This window comes from Protobothrops mucrosquamatus, unplaced genomic scaffold, assembly GCF_001527695.2.
Source record: "Protobothrops mucrosquamatus isolate PMUCROS unplaced genomic scaffold, P.Mucros_1.0 scaffold42, whole genome shotgun sequence".
NCBI classification, from domain to species: domain Eukaryota; kingdom Metazoa; phylum Chordata; class Lepidosauria; order Squamata; family Viperidae; genus Protobothrops; species Protobothrops mucrosquamatus.
Genome location: NW_015386424.1, coordinates 1,347,159 through 1,370,836, shown reverse-complemented (window position 1 = coordinate 1,370,836; position 23,678 = coordinate 1,347,159). Strand labels below are relative to the sequence as shown.

General features: G+C 37.0%; 1 protein-coding gene across 1 annotated transcript in view; it reads left to right on the top strand.

The window, feature by feature from the left end:
* Window positions 1-23,678, top strand: part of ADARB2 (adenosine deaminase RNA specific B2 (inactive)) — a 136,233-nt gene that overhangs the window by 93,515 nt on the left and 19,040 nt on the right. The window contains exons 7-8 of the mRNA XM_029283249.1: window positions 2,317-2,468; window positions 20,786-20,954. Coding sequence (XP_029139082.1) covers window positions 2,317-2,468; window positions 20,786-20,954 — 321 coding nt within the window. The remainder of the gene's footprint in view (window positions 1-2,316; window positions 2,469-20,785; window positions 20,955-23,678) is intronic.

The following is a 23,678-nucleotide window of genomic DNA, read 5'->3' as shown; positions in this document are numbered from 1 at the left end:
CCAGCAAGAACAATAATTATCCTAGAAAATACTTACTTAGCATGGGTGTGAGAAATTTACAAGAGAAAAAATATATGATTTGAGAGTGAAAGAATATATTTCTACACTTTTGTCTTGACCTTTGTATAGTTCTAGTGTCAGCACATGAGAAATCTCAAGTCTCTAGTATTTGACAAATAAACCATCATATTATTTTACAGAGTATTTGGAAGTTCTGGATACCATCTTGATTTTTTCACACTTGCTCCCTTCCATACACCAGGCCTTTGTATATGTATTGGAGGATTACTAAGAAGAGAACAAATGAAATCTTGATCTACATGCTTTTTGGTTGAATTCCATGTTTCTTCAAAGCCATGCAGCTTCAAACTACACAAAGGCAACATCTGGCATCTCCAATTCCAGATGTTTACAGTATACAAAATACCAGAGAGCTGCTGATGGTTGAAGCAAACTCACCTTGACATGAGGCAGCTGTATATCATAGGCAAGCTCAGAAACACCCAGAAAAGAAAAAACAATCTGAGCAGTCATCATGGTTTGTTACATAGATCTTAGGTTTGTAGCTGAGACTAAATCTGGTAGGATTCAGGTGTGTGCATTTTCCCCACTGCCCTTCTTAGCACAGTTATAAAGTTGTAAATGTCATTAGTAAGTTTTATCAGAACTTACACCCTCCCTAGAAAGCCAAGCTAAACATTCAAAGTTGCATAATTGAAATCTGCCCGATTCCACAGGATGAGCCCGTGGGAAAAGTACATACTTCAGGATGGTTCTTACAATGGTTTTCTAATCATAATGGATGTGCAATCTAGTAGTAACTTAAAAGTTGGCACAGATTCTGGACCCAAAAGGAAGAAATAGAAAGGATTATTTTTTTAAAAAATACTATTTTCAATTTATTTGGGAACATTTGTATAATGCTTTAGCCCAGGGGTCTTCAAACCTGGCCCTTTTATGACTTGTGGACTTCAATTCCCAGAATTCCTCAGCAAGGAATTGAAGACCCCTGCTTTAGCCCATCATCTGTATCAAACATATACAGTATACTCTTTTTTGTCAAAGAGTGTTTTTGTCCTGGTGTTCTGGATATCCTGCTCAGCTCCACTTAAGAGCTGTGTTTGTAATATTTACTTTATAAGCAGAATAAAAATAACTTTTAAAAAAACTATTGCAAGAGATTAAAGGCAAAAAATAGTAAAACTCAACCCAGGAGATTGGCTGATGTTTTGAAGCTGAATGACTGAAAACACTATGCAAATAATATGCAAAGTATTGAAATAAGCATGCTCATATGCCTCATTTTGGACCTTGAGAGTTGATAAACCTACAAAGAAAAGTACTCTATCACATGCTCCAACTATAGGTGTCTATAGGCATCAAGGAGATAGACAAGGGGGCAAGTGATGACCCATATGGCAAATGTTGCTATCATAATGACATCATTGTGGCATGTACTTGATGTCTAGGTGTGTTCATTAGTATCATGGGAATCTGTTGGTTGTCATTCATTGTGACATTTGAACATTGCTGTTGTTATCAGTCTATTCATAAAAATAATAATTATCAGTGATATTATCATAGTCTTTAAAAAAGCAGAAATGGAGAAATTTTAGGTTATTTACAGCTTCCAGTTCCCATCTACTACTTAAATATTTTTTTTAAATTGTTAATAAGGAACAGAACCGTATTACCACTCATCCCTTTGACTCAACCTTTCTCACTGAATTTACAAAAAACTGTGATCAGTATGTAATGCTTCTATAGATTATATTAAAGCTGAAATGAGTGGCAAACAGTTCTGGTTATGTTAGATTAACTGTTGTTATAGACTAGGGGTAGGCAACCTTGGCTCTTTTATGACTCGTGGACTTCAACTCCCAGAATTCCTGAGCCAGCATGGCTGGCTCAGGAATTCTGGGAGTTGAAGTCCACGAGTCATAAAAGAACCAAGGTTGCCTACCCCTGTTCTAGACTGTTGAAACCCATTCAACATTTACATTTTGTATTGTCTTTTAAAAGGCATGTTATGGTACAGAAGTGATTATGACCCATAATTGTTTTAATAATGACATATTTTCTGATATTTCTTATCAGATATTTTTGTTTGTTGACTTGTATTAGTTTGATAGCTAAAGATTTTTAATTCCCTGTGATATTGTAGAGTTCATTAAAATCATCTGCTAGAGAGAAATTATATGAGATACCATAAAGAGAACTTAACCAAGAGTCTGAAAGCTAACCCATAGGGAGAAAAGAATTAGTTCTGATTTGGAATGTAAAAAAATAACCTGCAACCTTTCTTTGTGATCCTAGCAGACAACAAGAAGACAGCGAACGATCAATCTTTGTGCGGTTAAAAGAGGGAGGCTACAGGCTAAAAGAGAACATTCTGTTCCATTTATACGTGAGCACATCACCTTGTGGAGATGCACGCCTCAATTCCCCTTATGAAATCACATCTGACTGTAAGACCTGTACTTCTCTAGTTTCGTTCTCCGTTTTTCTAACCTTTATAGATATGTGGACAGTTACTTCTGTCTTCTGTCAACATTTTTGTTCTGTAAGTAGGCATCATTTATGAAAAGAATGCAACTTGACTTCTCTCTGGGGTAGACACGGGCTTGATTCACCCCCATTATTAAGCTATGGTTTATCATATAAATACGTTCTTGTATAAATAAGAATAAGCCATAATAGATTGGCTTCACACATTGTATTAGCTGGCTTTCCCTTGGCAGATAAAGCCAAAAGTCAAACAAACCACACTCTGTATTAGCACAGTGTATGAACATAACATAAGATTAGTTGTGAAACTGGGAAACAGACTCTAGAAAAGTGAATCCATTTTATTTACCTGCACCTTCAAATTAGTTCCTCAGAATGTTTAATCAAATAGATGGGTATGTTTAATCAAATAGATCCTTAATTCAGATCCGAAAGTATGATTTAAATTAAGTCTCAGATCTTTTGTTACAAGCATCTGTGTTACTATTATCCAAAATTAACACTAAACAAGATAACTTGATGGCGAAAATTTTTATTGAATTAAAACAAATGCAAAATCCATAAAAACGTATCAGGAAAGAGGGTATTACAGAGTTTTGCTACCATTACAGCAAATACCTTACTTCTTGTGGTTAGTAAAGCTTATGCAAACTCATATGAAAAAACATAATTTTTATAGCCACCTGGATTTGTAGAGTTAAAGATTTTAAAAGTAATATTCTGGGCCCTCTAGGATATAGTTCACATTCTTGACCTTGCCCCAAAGTGAAATCATATTTTTCTCTCATTCTACTGAGTGAAACCAGCTTTACCATGCAGATTTCACTAACAGCATTTAAAACGTACATTTGCATATTTTCCTTTGGCAAGCCATTTTCTTTGTAATTTGCTTTTATGAAGATATGTTTTACATTCATGAATCCTCTGAATTGTCTGTGGCTAGTTAATGGAAGCTTTGCTTTCTTAGTTTAGAACAGTTCCTTCTTTTTCTGAAATAGTTATTTAAAGGCATTATCCAATAAATTAAGCTATATTAATGTACTACCTCAGCATTTCAATGACACATTTAAAATCCTTCCAGATAATTAAGGCTCCTCCCTAGATTTTTAATCATGAGGTGAAATATATAGATGATATTGTTTCAAGAAATTAGGGCACATTTCTTTTAAGAATTTACATAATGGATCTGAGAAAGTTTGATTTGTTGCATAAGTCTGTTCCCTCATTCACTTTTTGGGCTGAGCTCTATGTTCTCCAAAAGAAGTGCAAAACCTTCATATGTTTTTATACAAAGTTAGCCATAAAGTAACAACAGAACTGAAAGAAAAAGTAATATAAGTCAGTCCATGTGTTGTGAGTCTGTCCATTGTGTTGTGGACACCTATCCAATCCAAGTATTTTGGACAGTCTGACCATGTGTTGTAACTTTTTAATCTCAAAACACATGAACAGACTCAGCTATAGTTTCAACTGGCAAATTGAGCATCCTAGACCAGGGGTAGGAAATCTTGGCTCTTTTATGACTTGTGGACTTCAACTCCCAGAATTTCTGAGTCAGCATGGCTGGTTCAAGAATTCTGGGTATTGAAGTCCACAAGTCATAAAAGAGCCAAGGTTCCCTAACCCTGTCCTAGACCAAGCTGAATCCAAAACCACTAAGGAATTTCTGGACACTTAGCATTCAGATGGATCAGCTATCAATAGACCCATAGAAAGAAACCACATTTACACAACAGTCAAAATAGAGAATAAGAAGGTAAGAAGGAAACAAAAAGAATGCATTCTCTATCAACCAACACCCAGATAAGCAGGGATTAACACCAGACAAACAATCAAGCAGGAAACAATACCTTAATCAAGGAACTTACCAAGAAGAAAACCATGCCCCCACAAACAATGGCAGGGCAAGCTACTGTGCTATATAGAAACTGAGTGAATTCCACACACTGATGTTATTTAGTCAGTAAATGAAATGTCTGCAGACAAACAACCAAACTCAAGAGAGCATCAGCTCAGCTACAGAATTCATCATTCCCCCAAACTGCTTTAGTGAAAGAAAGAAAGAAAGAAAGAAAGAAAGAAAGAAAGAAAGAAAGAAAGAAAGAAGGAAGGAAGGAAGAAAGGAAGGAAGGAAGGAAGGAAGGAAGGAAGGAAGGAAGGAAGGAAAGAAAGAAAAAGAAAGAAAGAAAGAAAGAAAGAAAGAAAGAAAGAAAGAAAGAAAGAAAAGGGAGGGAGGGAGGGAATAACAATAGCACTTAGACTTATGCACAGCTTCATGGTGCTTTACAGCCCTTTCTAAGCAGTTTACAGAGTCAGCATATTGCCCCCAACAATCTGGGTCCTCATTTTACCAACCTCGAAAGGATGGAAGGCTGAGTCAGTCTTGAACCAATCAGAATTGAACTCCTGGCAGTCAACAGAATTTAGCCTGCAATACTGTATTCCAACCATTGAGCCACCACAGTTCCTGGGGGAAGGAGGGAGGGAGGGAGGGAAGAAGGAAGGAAGGAAGGAAGGAAGGAAGGAAGGAAGGAAGGAAGGAAGGAAGGAAGGAAGATTGCATTTTTATTCATTCTACTTGCCTTTTTACTCCTTCCTTTGTCGCTTGCTTATTTATTTATCTGTTTGTTTGTTATTTATTTATTTATTGAACGTATTCTAACCTTCTTCACTGAAATAATAAGAAAAAAGTCATCCTCCTTCATTTTGTTTTAATTTTATTTCAACAAGTACTTACACATTCAAAATACACGGACAGAACAAGATTGTAGGCTATTGAGACTATGTTGTTATAATGGTGGCAGTTGTAGTAATAGGAATAGTACCTTTTTAGGCTTTTCAAATTCATTGTTGTTGTTATTTTGAAAAATGGGGGAAATAGTTTTAGTTAAATGCATCAGGAAGTTTATTCTGGTCTTCCTGTTTTTCATTTTCTTTGTTCTCGATCCATTTTTCTTCTATGGTCTGCAATATTTGCTGACCTTAGACAGGTTGGCAAAGGAAATGAATATAAACCTGCCCTAGGCTGTTTCCCCTCTCTTCCCCCTGGGTGGCTTTTCTATCTTTTTGCTAACATGTTGTATCGCCTTGTGCCATTGACTTCCTGATAGCCCAACTCCTGTTTTATCCCACAGTCCCGTTAGGTCTGAAACACACCATTTCATCTTCACGGCATGCAGCCTTCCTCCTGGTTGTCTATTAACCTACAGCTGTGCCAAAGTTGTGATATAGACACATTCTCTGGCAGTTCCATCTCAGCAGGATCAGCATGCAGCCTTGGCAGCTGGGTCATTGGGTTCATACGTAATCTAGGAGTAAGAAACAGATGCATCATTTCTCTTCCCCCAATAAGAACTTTAGGAAAAGATCCATTACCCCACCATCTTTAGAAGAAGAATATAAATCAAGAATGGGCAAGAGTTGTGCTTCTCCCACTCATTTTCAGGTCTTATCAGAATACAAATATTTTAACTCAACCTGGCCAAGAATTGGGGATGATCAGAATTGTACCTAGTAAGATTGGGAATAATTAAATGATTCTAAATGTGAATAATTATGTCTTCCTTAAAATCAAAAGCCCCAAAAGCAGGTCTGCTACATCTAACTATCTATGTTATCAGTAAACTTGTATATCACCTCAGTCTTTAGTGGTGAAATTGCTTCAGAAAGGATAGGATTGCAATGAAGGGTCATTTTAACTCTAATTCTTTAACATCCATGCTCCTATTTCTGTAGCATGCACTGATTTCATATGCTCATTCCAAGAAGTGGTGGAGAACAAGGAAGAGAAAGTGGGGTGGCGGACCCTTGGCTATCTTCTGTGGTAACTAATGGAAACCCAGTTTTTTGAAATAAAATCTAACACTCTTTCTGGCTTTTAAATAACAAAAACTGACAAAGATATGCTCCCAAAGTATAAAGCAAAATAAGACTGATTCCTCCTGAACCATAAATCTCTAACTGACTCTAATGCAGATGTTCCTTTAGAGCCCTCCAGGCATTCCAAAACTCTGGATATGAAGCTAAAATCCTAGAAGACAAAATAACAACTTAATAGGTGAGGAGTTGACTGAAAATAGCAGAATTGACTTTCTGATAGCCCAATTCCTGTTTTATCCCACAGACCCATTGGTCAGTGCAAAGTTCATTGCTTAAGAAATAGAAATGAAATACATAGGCATAAGATGGGGGATCCTGGCTTAGCAATAACACTTGAATAACACTACGATCTGAATGTGACTCAGCAGAGGGATGTACCTGCTAAAACAGCAAATATAATCTTAAACTTCATCAATAAAAAATGTCATTTCCATATCAAGGGAAGTAATAATTCCACTTGTTTCTGATTTGGCCAGACCCACACCCCAAATATTATATTCAGTTCTGGGCAGGCACCATACTTTAGGAATATGATACAAAAATAGGTTCAAAGAAAAACAACGTGGATGATAAGAGAAATTATCTTCCTGTTAAGGGAAATTGAAAGAATTGGGAATGTGTGGTTTTAGGAGGTAAAGATTGAGAAGTTTTCTTTTTTCATTAATTTAGTAAATTTCTATTCCATCTTTCATTCGGAAGCTCAAGACAGCATGCACAGCATCTCTTCTACCAAAACAAACCCTGTGGAATAGGAACAGAGTCATCCAGGAATTTTCCATGGTTAAGAGAAGACTGGAATCTCTGCCTCCTTGGTACCAGTTCAACACTGGCTTAATCCCAGCCTGGCTCTTGCTTTTCAGATATATCATCTAAAACAATGGTCTCAAACCTTTTTGGTACAAGGAAATGGTTTTGTGGAAAATAATTTTTCCATGGACTGGAGGTGTGTGTGTGGTTTTGATATTGTTTGCTCATGTTGTGTGGCCCAGTACTGGTCCATGGCCTGGTGGGTGGGGATCTCTGATCTAAAAGAATGTATCACACAAAAGTAGACCGAAAATCCAGACCGCTGGATATGGAACAATGGCATTAGTAACAGAAACCATATTCCAGCCAAATGCTTTTAAACAGTAAGAACATTTTAGCAATGAAACTAGTTGCCCAGAGAGATGGCAAGTAGGCCGGAGAAACTATTCTCTAATTGCTTTAATTTGGTTGTCTGCACTGTACAGGGTGTTAGATTTTGTGCTGGGGAATTCTGGGAGTTGGAGTCCACACATATGAAAAGTTTGGTGAGTTTGATTCACATTGATCTAAATGGCTCCCTTCAGCTCTTCTTATTCTGCAATTAGTTTAGTTATTGTCTTCTGCTTGTATAGTACCTGTAAAAAGTATTGCTTCTGAGCAGTTGCTGTTATTTTATTTGCTTGGTATTTGACATGTACAAATAGTCCTCGGCTTACAACTATTCATTTAGTGAAATCAAAGTTACAATAGCACTGAAAAAAGTGAGTTATGACTTTTTCACACTTATGACCATTGCATTATCCCCAAGGACACATGATCAAAATTCAGATGCTTGGCAATTAGTATGTGTTTATGATGGTTGCAGTATCCCATGGTCACGTGGTCCCCTTTTGTGACTTTCTGAAAAGCAAAGTCAATGGGAAAGCCAGATTCACTTAACATCCAAGTTACTAACTTAACAATTGTAGTGATTAACGTAACAACCATGGTAAGAAAGTTCATATAATGGGGCAAAATTCACATAACCAACTGTCTTGCTTAGCAATGGAAATTTTGAACTCAGTTGTGGTCGTGGTCGTAAGCCAAAGACTACCTGTATTGTATTTATTTTTATTCCATTTTATTTTCCACTGTGGGGTGACTAAGCAGAAAGGGCTGCTTGTAAAGTCATTAAACACATAAATATAAATTATTAAAAAGGAAGGAACTGATCATATACCAGGACACTTCTTTTTTTTTTCAGAAATTGAGCAGGGCCTTATAAACATCCCTTGCAAGGGAATAGGGAAATTATTCCTAACTCTTCTCAATGAATTGGTGATAGTGGATGGGGGATTGTCTCTATGGAGGGGTCAGAAACATGATAATAGAGGAATATTTGATACTTAACTCTAATTGTTTGTCTTGGTGCAGAGCTGAAGTATGAGCTTTGACTATGTGTAATTTCAAGCCTGGGTGATGAAATGAAAACAATATTTTAGACTCAAAAAGAGCTGTACATGGGACAGTTTCTTGTTAAATGCAGGAAGTTGTATTGAATCCCTGCCAGATGGTCAACGGGCCTCTGCTTCAATCCTGCCAGAAACCAAGAACATCTCATCTCCTGAGATAGTCAATTCTTCTGCCAAGCAGCTTTTGCTGTGAGATAAGTTTTTCCTAAAGTTTGGTCAAAATCTGCTTCCTTGCAGTTTCCACCCATTAGTTCCAGTCCTGCTCTGCTTCCTTGTAGTTTCCATCCATTAGTTCTAGTCCTGTTCTCTCGAGTAACAACGAACAAGTAGATTCCATCTTCTGCATGACAGATATTTGAAGACTTGTGTGTCCTTAATCTTCTGTTCTGAAGGTTGATATATTCCCAGATCTTTTATTTGTTTTTGATAGGAATTGGTTACCAGACTCCTCAGTCTCCTGGTTGCCCTTCTTTTGACATGGTCCATTGAAAAATTGCAAGGACTGCTGTTATCCAATTGCAAATTTGGATAACAGCAGGATATAACTTCCTGGGTGTGATGTTGTATTTTCTTCACATTCAGAAGAATTTTATGTAACTTTTCTACTAGCCCTCTGCATCTAGTCTATAATTTACAGGAGTGCTTTCCAAACTTGGTAAATTACCATAAAATTAGATAAAAGTCATTTTTCTTTGGGTAACAACACACAAAGCCATTACCCAATCACAACTGACAAAGTGTTTTACCTACATTGAGTAATAAGCAGCTTTGGGTAATGAAGAAAAAGTTTGGTGAGCACTCATTTAGAGTCTGGGATGTAGACCTTGGCAGTTATGTAGCTGCTATCCTTGCCCAATTGAAACATTCAGAAAGTTCTATTTAGCAATGCATTGTTTAGAAAGCTTTATCTAAGCACTATGAAACTACAGATTTAAAGCATAACTCACCCAAACAGTATGTAAATGAACTTAGTGTAAGAAACAGTTGTTAAAATATCCAACGAAACTATTGGAAAACCTATTCCTTATATAGTAAATCATCCAGCTTCCCACATCCTTTGGTTGGTTTATGGGAGTTGATATTAACATTTCTATTTTTGAATTTACATGGACTATAGTATAGGTCAGGGCTTTTCAACCAGTGGTACGGGTACCACCTGTGGTACATTGGCACCTGGCAGGTGGTACGTGACCATCCTAGAAAAGTGGTAGCAGGGGAGGGGAATGAGCTGAACCGGTGGCAGCACTGCACAAGCCTGAGCGAGAGATGGCTGGAGCTGCAGGGCTGTCAGGGCTCAGTGGAAGAGCCAGGATCAGCACCAGGCTCCAGCTGGAGCTCGGCACTGATCTTGGTGCTTCTGCTGAGCCCTGAAGAAGCACCAATCACCTGGAAAGCAGCACTGATCCTGGCGCTTCTGCTGAGCCCAGAAGAACCGCCGATCAGCTGGAATGTTGCAGCATCTCCAGGGTCTTGTGATTTACATTCAGATGCTTGGCAACTGATTCATATTTATGATGGTCACAGTGTCCCAGGGTCATGTGAAGTGACCAAAACCTGCTGCAACCACCCAGCAGACGCGGGGAATAAAAACCAAACACCCCCACCCCACCCCCGCTGCCAATCCTCAACAGAAATGCTCACAACAATGAAAACCTCGGACAGGAGGAAGAGCGCTGCCGGGTGGGCAGGCAGGTATCTTGCTTGGCTGTGGCTTGGGGGGCACTTTTTTCAGTGCCATTGTAACTTTGAACAGTCACTCAGCGAACTGTTGTAAGTCAAGGACTATCTGTACTTTATCACTTTTTTTCTTTTTTTGTTGTTTTGGTCATCAAGTTTTTCACACCTTGCTGGGCGACTGGTGGTACTCGGATGTTGCCATATCCTAAAAGTGGTACAATGGGTGAAAAGGGTGAAAAGGGTATAGGTAGCCCTTGTTTTATGTCCAAAATAGAGCCCAAAAGTTATGTTGCTAAGCAAGGTAGTTGTGAAGTGAATTGTGCCCCATTTTATGACCTTTTGTGCCACAATTGTTAAGCAAATCGCTGCAGTTGTTAAGTTAATCATGTGGTTGATAGGTGAATCTGGCTCCCCAACTGATTTTGCTTGTCAGAAGTCTGTTGGGAAGGTTACAAATGGTGATCACATGAACCCAAGACAGAGCAGCCATCCTAAATGCCCAAATTCTGATCACGTGATCAAGGGAATGCTGCAATGGTCATAAGTGTGAAAAACAGTCATAAGTCACTTTTTTCAGTGCCATCATAACTTCAAATGGTCATTAAATGAATGGTTGTAAGTCAAGGACTATCTGCATTGGAATTTTGATTACTTTTACATTGGGTGTTCTGAGAAGAAACTTCAATTCCCTTTGATAGTATATTATGCCAGCTTGGGTATTCTGTGTTCTTTATATGGACATTGTCCAAATATTCTCAACTGAATTTCTGCATTTGAGTTTTATATTTACTTAACTAAGAGCTCAAAGTTTGTATGGCTGAGTTAGATAAAAACACCAGGGGCAAAGATCTCTTTTTGCCACATTTTTATTCAGAAAACCATTAATTTCTCTTGTACCTTACATATGAAAATTGGCTTTATCACATAGTTTTGACTATTGACATAAATGCAAAAGTAATATTGGGTGTAAGATTTCTTTGTAAGTAGTTTGTAACTAAAGCTTAAAATACCTAACATAGATTTCAGAGAGCAGTCAAGACTGGCAAGGTTCTCTGCTTATTTATTATTGAAATATCATTATCATGAATGAAGTATTGGAAGCAATTATTTCCAAGATAATCTTGTTCAGCATATTGACTTTTTCACATGCATCTCCATTTTCTAAGGGTAATGCATTGTTCTCCAATTTGTCTTCCTGAATGTCTGAAGTATATGGAGAATATAATTCCTAAAATTCTGAGCCTCCACTACGTTATTCCCTCTCAAAATTCCCAGCTTCCCCTTAATTCTGGCTGAGAATTCTGCATTGCTGCCCCAATAAAACTGAATTTTTCTGCAGCCTACCATATTTTCAACTTAACATATAGGAGAGAGGAGATCATTTGTGAATATTCTCCTCTTTTGGTAGAATATTAAGAGTAACACCTCTGAAATATTGGCAGACATTATAGTCCAGTTCTGTTAAACAGTGAACTTCATTTTCCATATTTGCTTATTCATAGGGAAGCAATTCTGTTTTGTTCCTGGATCACATGAGAAACTGACATTGTAGAATAACCCAAATATTAAAGGAGCAGGGAAGGTGCTTTGTTGGAATGCTTGGGCTTTAAAAAAATGATCACTATTTTAAATTAGTTAATTTCCAATGGTTGTTTCAAAAATATTCAGAGATTGTGTGTTGAATATGATTGACCTACAATATTTGCTTGGTAATATATATAACTGCAAAAAAAAACTTTAAATAACTAATGCACTTCCAAGGAACCTGCAATTTTAGGAACCTTATGAGGTACAAAATTTGAATGGAATTTAATTTTGGGATGAAATAGTAAATAGTTAGCAATATATCTGAATTGTGGAATGAAGAATTGGAATATCCAGTATTGGAGAATAAGTAGGTCCAGGTATTAAACTATATTTATTATGTTGTGTTTCATTGGATTCTTCAAAGAATTTTTGAAAAGAGATAGACCTTAAATTTTGTTGTTGTTATTGTTGTTGTTTTTCTTAACATTGTAAATAATTATCTTGTTTAGATAAGCTTCTCTGTCCTAAAACAATATGAAGATGAAGCTATATATTTTATATAGTCTAAATTTAATGATAAGCTTAAAGACTGAATTCATTTTATAACACTAATTATAATTATTATATGGATTTTTTTCTTTTTCCCTCTTTTCTTCCTCCCTTTTTTCATATTTTGTTGATTTTAATCACACTATTTTTTTCATTCTGTGAGCATTTTCTCCTCAGGTGTCCATGCTTTCCCCTATGGGGCCTGCAGCACTTTCAAAATGGTGGGTCTGAAGTGTTAATTATAGATGAACTGTGCAATTAGTAATTAAAAATAATACTCTTGAAACCTTGAAGCTGTGCTTGTTTTGATTGGTATCTCTAAGCAAGCCACCTGTGCAGAATTTTGATTCCTCTGATTAATTTGCATTATTTCTACATCAACATTCAAACCTAAAGACAGGAAGAGAAACAGAAATGTTGTTTTACCCCTAAAGAGAAAAAAACTGAAGCAGATGAAAATATTGGTTTTGAGCCATTTTTTGCCATTTTACTTGTAACAAACAACTTTTTTTTTCCTTTCATACCAAGGATGGGAGAAAAAGGAAGGGAGATAGATACTCAAACAAAAAACATAATGATGTTCTGCTATATATTTTGAAATAACCACATCAGAAATTTGCAGTGTCTTGTTTTGTAGAGGCTGATTTAGGCTCTCAAGGCTGCAAACTTCCACAGACAAAAGCCAAATGGTTGCACAGAAGCTCTTGGCCTAATTTTATAACCATCTTTAAGCTATTAAATCTTTGGCAAGAGAGCCCAGTGCTTTCTCCTGGCAGCATCCTTGGGTTGGATAAAAAGAGCAAAAATGATCTAGCACTACATCCTGTTTTCCAAACATACGTAAATCTAGCAAAAGAGTGCTAAACTTTTGTGTATTAGGAGCCTGTCTAGATCTTGCAAATCTTTTGGAAAGTGCTATCTAGCATTACATAGACAATTGCATCTGTAGAAGCCAGTTGACCTCGTCTGTCTGCAAACAACCATGCAGGACATTGTCCAACAATCAGAAATATGGAAGCAGGCCTATAATAGTCTGTGATTAGCTGTTCTATTGGCTAATAGAAGCTGGACATATTATAACCCCTGATCACATCAACTACGTTCTTGATCAAGGACTCTAGATCATGTCCATCACAAAACCTCAGTTGGGAAAACAGCAAAAACACTACTTAAAAAGTGGAGCAGCTGAAAGTTGTTTAAGTTGCCTCAGTTGTTGGCTGGGTAGGATACAAAGACAACATCAGAAAACTATAGCATAAGTGGAAAATGTACCTTAGCTCTATCAGTCAGAACTTGGGTGTGTTCATGCTGCAGAGTATGAGACGGGTGAAATTCAAATCCTCAGACTTGTACAATAAGGTTCTTTTCATGAGCTAGCCTGCTTTTTAAACAATTCAGGCTTTTTAACAAAAAAAAACACCTTGATTTGCATTTGGTCAGACTCAGTTCCTCTCTCACAGATGAAAGCTACAGAGTTTTGCATATTTTTGAAGTAATGCTTGGCTATAAAGAACTGGCTTCTGAGTGGAATTGTGCTCCATGATTATCTATTAATGTGATGAGAGAGAGCTAGCGATAGTGAGCAAGCTCTGTCTTCAATATGTGATAAGTGATAATTGAAGTGATAATATTCTGATAATTGTATTTCAGCATAATTGGTTTCCTCTGAAATATGATCTATATCCATGCATTTTATTTTGTGCATTGAAATACATTTTTCAGAGAAGGGGGTCCATAGGTTGCACCAGAGATTCAGGGCACAAAAAGATTAAGAAGCTCTGAACTTGAAAGTTGACTCCTGGATCTAAAAAGAAAACCAGATATAGGACTCTAGTTGTTCTGAATAAAGTTATATCAAGAACATCCTAAAACTTTTAGTAGGGATATTAATAGGATGAAATTGCAACTTGACACAGCCACCTTGCTCACGGGATAATTCAATGCAGGATTAGCTCCTTTTATTAGTCATCAAAGCATTACAAAATAGGAAGGATTTCCTTTGATACAAGAGATAAATAATTCTGATAAAAATGTGGTCAACAAAAATAAAAGGAATTAATTGAATCCCATGGCAAGTTGGCCGTGGTGAGTTGTCCAATTCTGAGCCTGACCATTCTTTGACTTTCTAAATTGGCTTCCTCCATGCCAGAACTCTCATAAGCTCCATGGCCAACGAACAAGTCAAAAAGTACATCTAAAATAAGGATCATCCATGTGAAAAGACTATGAAAAAAAAAGTCAAGATGGCAGTCACAACTGTAGGGTGAAATTCTACCTCTGATCTGAAACAGTCTCAAACAGGTTCTTCAGCATAACTGCCCTGACCGGACAATGTATGAATTGTTTATTAAGATATTCCAGAACATATTTAATCTTTAGAGTATTGCAAGATTACTTGTTGTTTTTCTGCAGCAGAATGGCCAGTCCACTGTTTTGTATTCTGTGTTGCAGTAATATAACAACGCTCTAAAGAAACTGAAAAGAAGCTTTAAAAATAACTTGAAACTGTATGTATTAAAATATGGTCTTCCCCAATGAATCAACCAAAGAGTGCATTGAAATCTTCTTATAGCATATTTTATTGCTATTTGAACTTGCTTTGATCATGAAGCATCCTTCCAATTCTTTATAAACTATGGTGATAAACTCAGAGGCCAGTATATAAGGGATGAAATGAAAGATAGCTTCTCCCCCTCTTCACCCCCTTGACACAGGAAAAAAAGCAGGATGCAGTGAAGCAGAGAAAGAGAAAATGAACTTCTGAGTCAGCCACATGTGAATTTCAGACAGGTTTTTACTCATATGATTCTGTTTAATCACCATTCATTTCCAACATTTTTTTAAAAAACAGAAAGAATTTTAATTTTCCTTTTACTAAAAATGTATTGTCTGTCATGATAAAAAAAAAAAGGCTGACTCGTTGCAGATTATTACAGAAATAATCGAACTGACTATGTACTGCATTCTTAAGGGGAGGATTTATCTCTATACGTTTAAAGTATATCGCTGATATTAGTAATTCGGCACTTTTTCTTTGTCTCTTTCTCTTTCTCTGAAACTCCGAGCAGTGATTTACACTTCTAAAGTCTAGTCAGGCACACACCATAAACTTATACCAAATTATTTTTAAATTGGTCCTCTCTAATGCTGAGGTCAGACTAACACCTGGTTTTGGATGAAATCATATCTTTGGCTGTGTTTTCTCAGCTTCTTCCTCCTTTTTTTTCCTGCCCCCCACCACCCACCATTAGTGAAGATAATTAAGAGGGATAATAAATAATGCAAAAATCACAAAGATTTAGGATCTATTGAGGCCCGAATCAATCTCACCATTTTTCGCAATGGCAGACGAGAACTTCTGACTAAGCAACAATGATAAAGCTCCAGACATATTTGGAAAATATATTTTGGAACAATTTCCCTCAAAATAATTATTCCAAAAGAAATGGAGCTCCCACTAAGTGCAAGTGGTTATTAGTAAAAATTGGTTTATTTGGCACATGTTTTTGGTGCATCTCTGCAGTTCTACTGAGCTATTTGCTCATATCCCAACAAGCCTTGTAAATATTCAACTGCTGCAGAATCTCAATAATTTGAACTGCCTTGAATTAAGGAGGAAAGGGGAAAGGTAGTGAAATCCACCTATCTTCTCCATTTTTCCAATATTTCAACAAAATCAGGCTCGCTCCCTGTAACCTTCTGAATCCAATAAGCCTCCTATCTCTGTAAACTGAGTATGTAGTATGTATTATACCAGTAACACACAACTGACAGAACCAAAGTCTCTTTCCAGTTTAAGTTGATCTTCTAAGTTAGTACCCGCATTATATAAGGTTGTTTTTTTTAAAATCTAGGTCTAACAACCTTCCCAAAGAGAATTCAGCCTGTGCATAAGAAACTGGTCTTGTGCGTTTACAAAACTACAAAGAAGCAGATTGCTTCTTGCAATCCAAGCCAAATTAGCATAGAATTCAATGCCCCAAGGAAGCATGCCTGCAGCAACCTCAAGTGGCTATTAGGAATAGAATAGATCCCAGATCCTGATCCATCCTCATCAACATCACAGTGAGGTCATTAGTAGAGGCAGAAATCGGCCAGAAGAAGGGAAGAAATATAAAAAATGAAGACAGCTGCCTCTGTGCTGGGTGAGTGAATGAGATGAAGGTGTCTTCATGAAGATAAGCCCTTTAAAAAAACTAAGGACGGATCTTTGTGCTGCAAGATAATAATAATAATAATAATAATTAATAATAATAATAATAATAATAACAATGATGATGATGATGTTGGAAGGTACCTTGGAGGTCATCTAGTCCTACCCCCGGCTCAGGCAGGAAATCCTATACCATTTCGGACAAATGGCTGTCCAGTCTCTTCTTAAAAACTTCCAGTGTTGGAACATTCACTGCTTCTGGAGGCAGGTTGTTCCACTGGTTAATTGTTCTCACTGTCAGGAAGTTTCTCCTTAGTTCTAGGTTGCTTCTCTCTTTGGTTAGTTTCCATCCGTTGCTTCTTGTCCTGCCCTCAGGTGCTTTGGAGAATAGCTTGACTCCCTTTTCTTTGTGGCAGCCCCTGAGATATTGGAACACTGTTGTCATGTCATCCCTAGTCCGTCTCTTCATTAAACTAGACATACCCAATACCCAACTAGGTGGACCTCAGGATGAGCTCCTATTGATTACATGCAGAGCATGTAAGTTCTACATGTTATATGTCTGTGCCTTTTCAGGCAATAGTCTATATCAGTGATGGCGAACCTTTTAGAGACTGAGTGCCCAAAAACTGGTTCCGCCCCGCCCCCACCCCTTCCCCCACTCACCGCCTCCAGGGCCCACCGCAGATTGCCCAGGCAATGCCATGGCGGCCACGCCCTCTGCCCATGCCCCACAGCATCAACTCTGCGGGATGGGGCTTGAGGGCAGAGTCTTGTCTACGCTGCCTGGCTGCCATGTCCTTGGCTGCATTGCTCTGTGTGGGCCACGCTCAGGGGCGACTCTCCTCCAGGGGGGCTGCTGCTGAGGAGGGGGTCATGGGGGCAGGCAAGGCTTGGGCAACGGCATGTATGCCCACAGAGAGGGCTCCGAGTGCTGCCTCTGGCACACGTGCCATAGGTTCGCCACCACTGGTCTATATTTACCCAACCAGTTTTCAACTTCAAATGTTCTGAAAATCAAAAACTTTATGATTCTGTAACTCCAATTCAAACATTGCTCCTTACCTGTAAGTAATGCTTTAGACTTGTGTATCAAGATCCCAAGTCAGAAGACGTTCAAACATGGCCAAGTTTCTCAACTTCAAAAACGACTGCAATTCCCAGGGGTCTCTCTTCTCTAATATTTGTATGAAATGATGTCAAAGAGCTTGACAAAAGGACAGGATGTTAAAGTTGCACCTATAAACTCCTAAAACGAAATAACCTTTTTTACATTTTAGTTAAAAATGATAGACTTTGCAAGATTATGATATCCCACAAGACCTTTTGCATTCTCTTAAGAGATTTCCACATTTTATACGAGATAGTGAAATTTTGGAGATAAGATTATGCAAAGATATTAATATATTTTAAGATTCAGCTTTTCATATTTGTTTTATTTCTTTATTTATTATGGTGGTGCTGAGACTCAGATTTCTTAATTGCACCTGAAAAGGTGCCACAGGATAGATTTAGAGCTGAAAAAAATATTGAATTCTTTTCATCCACATAGCTTTTTATGAAAGAGAATGAACATGAAGCATAAAAATGGAGGATTCGGATATTTCTGAATAGGCCTAAAATAGGAGTGAATTTGAAAAATGGCTGACAAAAGTATGTCTGAATCAAGTTTGCATTTGGCAATTATGATTGTCAGTGTACCTCTGCTTGGGCTTTGATTCTTGCCAGCTAACATTTACTTAGTATAATCAAAGTCATGTAAATTACAGTATGTGCAATAGGTTCCAGAATTGCTGGTATTTTCAGTCTTTTTTTCTACATGCTCATGTCTGTCCTTTCTACAATTTCTGCTTTTCAAGCTTTGAAGTACAGAAATGGAAGGCAGAGGTCCAGGTAACAATCTGAGATCTGAAATTTGAAAAGTAGTTCAGTATGATAAAGGAGAAAATAGCTTGAAGGCCTATATTCTGCGTGTTTGTGTGTGTTCATAAGGATGAAACAAACAGAAAATTAGGCAAGCGATTGGAACATCTGATCATTTTCCAGCCCAGTCAGTTCAGATTTTCACAACCCAGGTATGTAATAGTAATAAAGTTGGAAGGGACTTTGGAGGTCATCTAGTTCTACCCCTGCTCAGGCAGGAAACCCTATACCATTTCAGAGAAATGGCTGTCCAGTCTCTTCTTAAAAACTTCCAGTGTTGGAGCATTCACAGCTTCTGGGGGCAGGTTGTTCCACTGGTTAATTGTTCTGTCAGGAAGTTTCTCCTTAGTTCTAGGTTGCTTCTCTCCTTGATTAGTTTCCATCCGTAGCTTCTTGTCCTGCCTTCAGGTGCTTTGGGAAATAGCTTGACTCCTTCTTCTTTATGGCAGCCCCTGAGATATTGGAACACTGCTATCATGTCCCCCCTCATCCTTCTCTTCATTAAACTAGACATACCCAATTCCAGCAACCGTTCCTTGTAAGTTTTAGCCTCCAGTCCCCTGATCATCTTTGTTGCTCTTCTCTGTACTCTTTCTAGAGTCTCAACATCTTTTTTCCATTGTGGTGACCAAAACTGGATGCAGTATTCCAAGTGTGGCTTTACCAAGGCATTGTAAAGTGGTATTAATACTTCACGTGATCTTGATTCTATCCCTCTGTTAATGCAACTTAACACTGTGTTGGCTTTTTTGGCAACTGCGGCACACTGCTGGCTTTGTGCTTACATGTGTGGGAAGGTAATGTGGAAGATCTGTAGAGACCTCTTGTATTACCTGCAGAGATCCCAGGCAAAAGCTGCCTTGCCTTGTTCACAATGGATAGTCTCTGACAGTGATGAACCTGCTTGAGACCAGGATATACACCCAGGTATAAAAATAATGCTAGCTCTGATCTTTCCAAACCCGGAAATATAGAAGTAGGATCTCTATTTTCCTGAACATTTCTAGACAGGAATATTTGGGCTTCCAGTCATAAGTATTCAAGAAAGACAAGTACATAATACAAATACAATACAATTCAATACAAAGAATACAATACAAATACAATATGATACAATACAAATACAATACAAAGAATTAAGGGATCAGGATAGAATATGTTGATCACCATCTATGGCTTTTTTAGTAGATGGAGATCCACTTGTCAAGCTACAGCATTATTTTGCTGGGAATTGAAGGTATTTTTATATTCCCACTAAAAGGTTTTTCCCCAGTTTCCTTAGGGCTTAAGCCACAGGACTTCTTATTAAACTGCAACCTTCATCTTAAGTGTTCTTCTTCTATAAAACACAAATAATGGTATGCTACCTTGTGTTGCAAGTATGAATAATGTAATAGACTACGATGATGCATTTTCTATGTAAAAATTGATTTATGCTTAATAATTAAATTGCAAATAGCATTTGCTAATCCTTAACTACAGAAAAAGATGATGACCAGATCTGAGCTGACAAAAATTAACAGACCTGAATTGACTTGACTGTTCCACATGAATTTGTTCTTAATAATCCCAGGTTACTAAAGCAATTTATTTTTTTTCCCATTACATTTTTTCTCTTGTAAATCATTCGTTGGCATCATTCAGAGTCAATCAGTTGCTTCAATTCTTACTAACATGTCCTTAAAAATATACCATAACAAAGCCAAAAGTTGGGGAGGGGGGAGTAGAAGAAAGACAGCAATATAGCTGAGGAATAAATTCAACAACTACTACTTTTTTCCCCAATGCTTTGAGAAAATTCATGATTTTCCAACCTTTTGGTTTTTGGTTTCTTTTGTTTTATGACACAAGTTCATGAATTCAGTTTAATGCAGTGGGAATTTCTTCCATGTAAATATATTCAGAATTGCATCCTTAGAATACTATAGTATGAATTTAGGATAGCTCTTGAAGAAGTTCTATAAATTAAGCTGGCTAAAAGTTTAACTCAATACAATTATATTTCCCCTCATTTGAGATGCTAATGCTTTCCTAAGAAACTCCTATTGCTGATGTTCCAGAAAGATGGACTGTGAAGGAATGGCACCTATCATAATAATCTGATGGATACTTAGGTTATTTGACACATTCTCCCTCTGAGTATACTATTTTATTTGAGATAAAAGTGGGAGGTGGACAGAGAACTTGGCTTTATCAACACAATGCTTATTCAGAAACCACCCCTCCATCATTAGTGGGGTTTATTATCAGGAAGATGTTCAAATAATGAGAGCTTCAGTACATGTTGGAACACTGTGCATGGTGGTTAAAAGAAACAAGGATAATTCTGTTGTCACTTTCTCACTGCACTGTTTTCCTTGTCTTAACCTAGTGAACAGCGTTAAGCACATAGTAAGAAAGTACCGTGGGCATCTTCGAACAAAGATTGAATCTGGAGAAGGAACAATTCCAGCTAGATGTGCCAACGCAATTCAGACATGGGATGGCGTGTTGCTTGGGGAACAGCTAATCACAATGTCTTGCACGGACAAAATTGCCAGGTAATATTTTAATGAAACTGAACAGCAGGAAGCAGTGAGCGTGGAAATGATATTAATTAAATAAATAAATACAAATCCTAAGAAATGTCTTTAGTGTTGCCATATAATTGCATTGTTTTAAACCATTGTGTTAGGGTTGGTTTGAATATATACATACATACATACATACATACATACATACATACATACATTTATGTATATTGTGATGATTCTGATTATATAGTGTTCTTCCATGTTATTACATATGCATTATAGCTATTGGATCACGACTAATATGCTTTTCATAGATTTACATGTTAGTAATGTATGATTTCCTTAGGAGAGAGATCACCTGTGCTTAGATGACTTTTCAGACTCATCTGAATTTTTTATATTCTGAATTACCAACCAAGGAATCAGTTACACTAGCTGTGTAATCCTTACACACTGTAGAAATTTCCGATGTGTGCTTTAGAATGTTCCCCCACAGTATGTGCCTGCTATGGAACTAGTACAGAAATATTGAACGCTTGCCAGCCTGTCTCCCAAAGACATTGCCCAGAGTTAGATGACCTGTAACTAAGAAACTGTGTTAAATTGTGATAAATCTATGCTGAAACAGAGGAAGATCATTTATCCAGGCCAAGAGGTAGGAAGTAAAGTATCCCCTCCCCCAACTGCCTGTTTGGATCCTGATGAGGAAAAAAAAAGTTTCAATGAAACAAAACATTCTACTTATGAACCATAGCTATATAAAATAGCTGTTGCCTTCCTAGATATTTGTTTGTTATAAACACATCTTATGTTTCTTATGCTGAGTAATACAACCAGTTATCCCTCTTAGTCCAAAGAAAAAAATTAAATTTGAATTTTGCAAAATTTTGTTTCAGCTACTCTAAATGTTCCTTCTGGTTCAGCACAATACCAGATACTTACAAGTTATGTTTCTGCAGACAATATTCATTCTAAAATAGCAGTCTACAAAAAGAGCACCCAATTAACAAATTACATCTTGGAATATATGGCTCTTTGACAATAATGCAAAGGCATGAAAGATGGCTGGGTGACTTTGGGCCAATCACCAGGCGATTGTGAGTTCTAGTCCTGCCTTAGACATGAAAGCCAGTTGAGTCAGCTTGAGCCAGTCTCTCTCTTTTAGCCCAATTCACTTCACAGAGTTGTTGTTGTGGAGAAAATAGAAATTAGGTACACTTGCTACCTTGAATTACTTACAAAAATAATAATGGCAAGATAAAAAGACTAAATATATATAAATAAATAATCAACCTTGCACATATATATATTTAATTTTATTTATACATTTCCTACAATTATACAATTTAGAATAAGGTGATATTTTCCAATAAATGGCATTCCACTACTTTAGTGGAAGAAATGTACGTTTTCTTCTCCCTACCTCTCCATTAGGCTTCATGCAGATTAACAATTTGGGGAAATACTTATGTACATGCATTAAGCACTTGCAGAAAAGAGCAGTAATGCCTTATAGAAAAAAATGAATGTTATTTTGTTGTAGGCAGCACAAAAAAATTTACTTTAAAAGTTTGCAGAAGTTTACAGTTGATCCAACTCTTAACAATTATACAGAAGTCTAATGACACTACATCAAAATAATGGAACACATGGGTAACGAAACAATCTCAAAATAATGGCATTAGATCAACATTTTCTCTAACATTTAATCAGAGAGGTAAGGGAAAAAGCCTCTAGTGCTATTCCCTCACTGCTTCTGAATACAACCCAACTTATGAAATGAGATTTCACCAAAAAGAGGACAACTAAATCAATTATGTCTTCCCTGACAAAATGTTGCTGTCTCTGTTTTTCTCTGTGTCAATACATAATAAATTAAATATCAGCTCAAGAATCAGATTATATTTTAATATTGATGAAAAAATCAATTTCAGTACTGTCTAAAGCTGCATTTTCTTCAACTAACAAAAATCAGATGAGAATTTGAACTTCTCCTACAGACTTCTGCAAAATAATGTGACATATTATCATGCTTGATTCCAGGATCAAAAGACAATCCACCAACTTAATATTCAAAAATTCTAATGGTTACAGTTTTTTATTTCTTAATTACATATTAATATAATTGTGCCAGGGGCTTTATAGTCAGTTCTAAACCTGTTAGAATCAGACAAGAGATGATATACAGCTGAGATTACTCTTATATTGTGGTTTCTCTTCAGTTTGTATAAATCCCAACATTCTTTTCCGGATTCTGCCTGGAAATGACTAAATTTTACACCATCTAAAGAACTGGCCATGAAATGCAAGTCTACCATTTTCTGAGTTTTATTAGAATAGCCAAGGTTAGCAAAGGTGTTAGATAGTGTAATATTAAACTGGGAACTAACAAATATGTCCCCCGTCAGGATACTGCCAATTGGGGTTGAAATGTGAAGAAAGTTACATGCACAGAGAAAAAAATACACCAACCATATATGAATATTGGTTATGGATGCATATTCAGCTGAAAAACTTCGATAGTATTAGGAATTTATTTTAATGACAGCTCACTATAAAATAAGTAGAGAATATGAAGAGATGGTCACCCAAAACATGTCTGTGTTATATTGGTTCCTGTTGTTTTTAATGTTGTGCATTGGCCAGAGTCTTTGTAGACTTTTCAATTCGATAAATAAATATCTATGACATACTTGGTAGTCCAGATTGGTAGCTTTCTTGCAGATGTTTCCTTACCCAACTAAATGACAT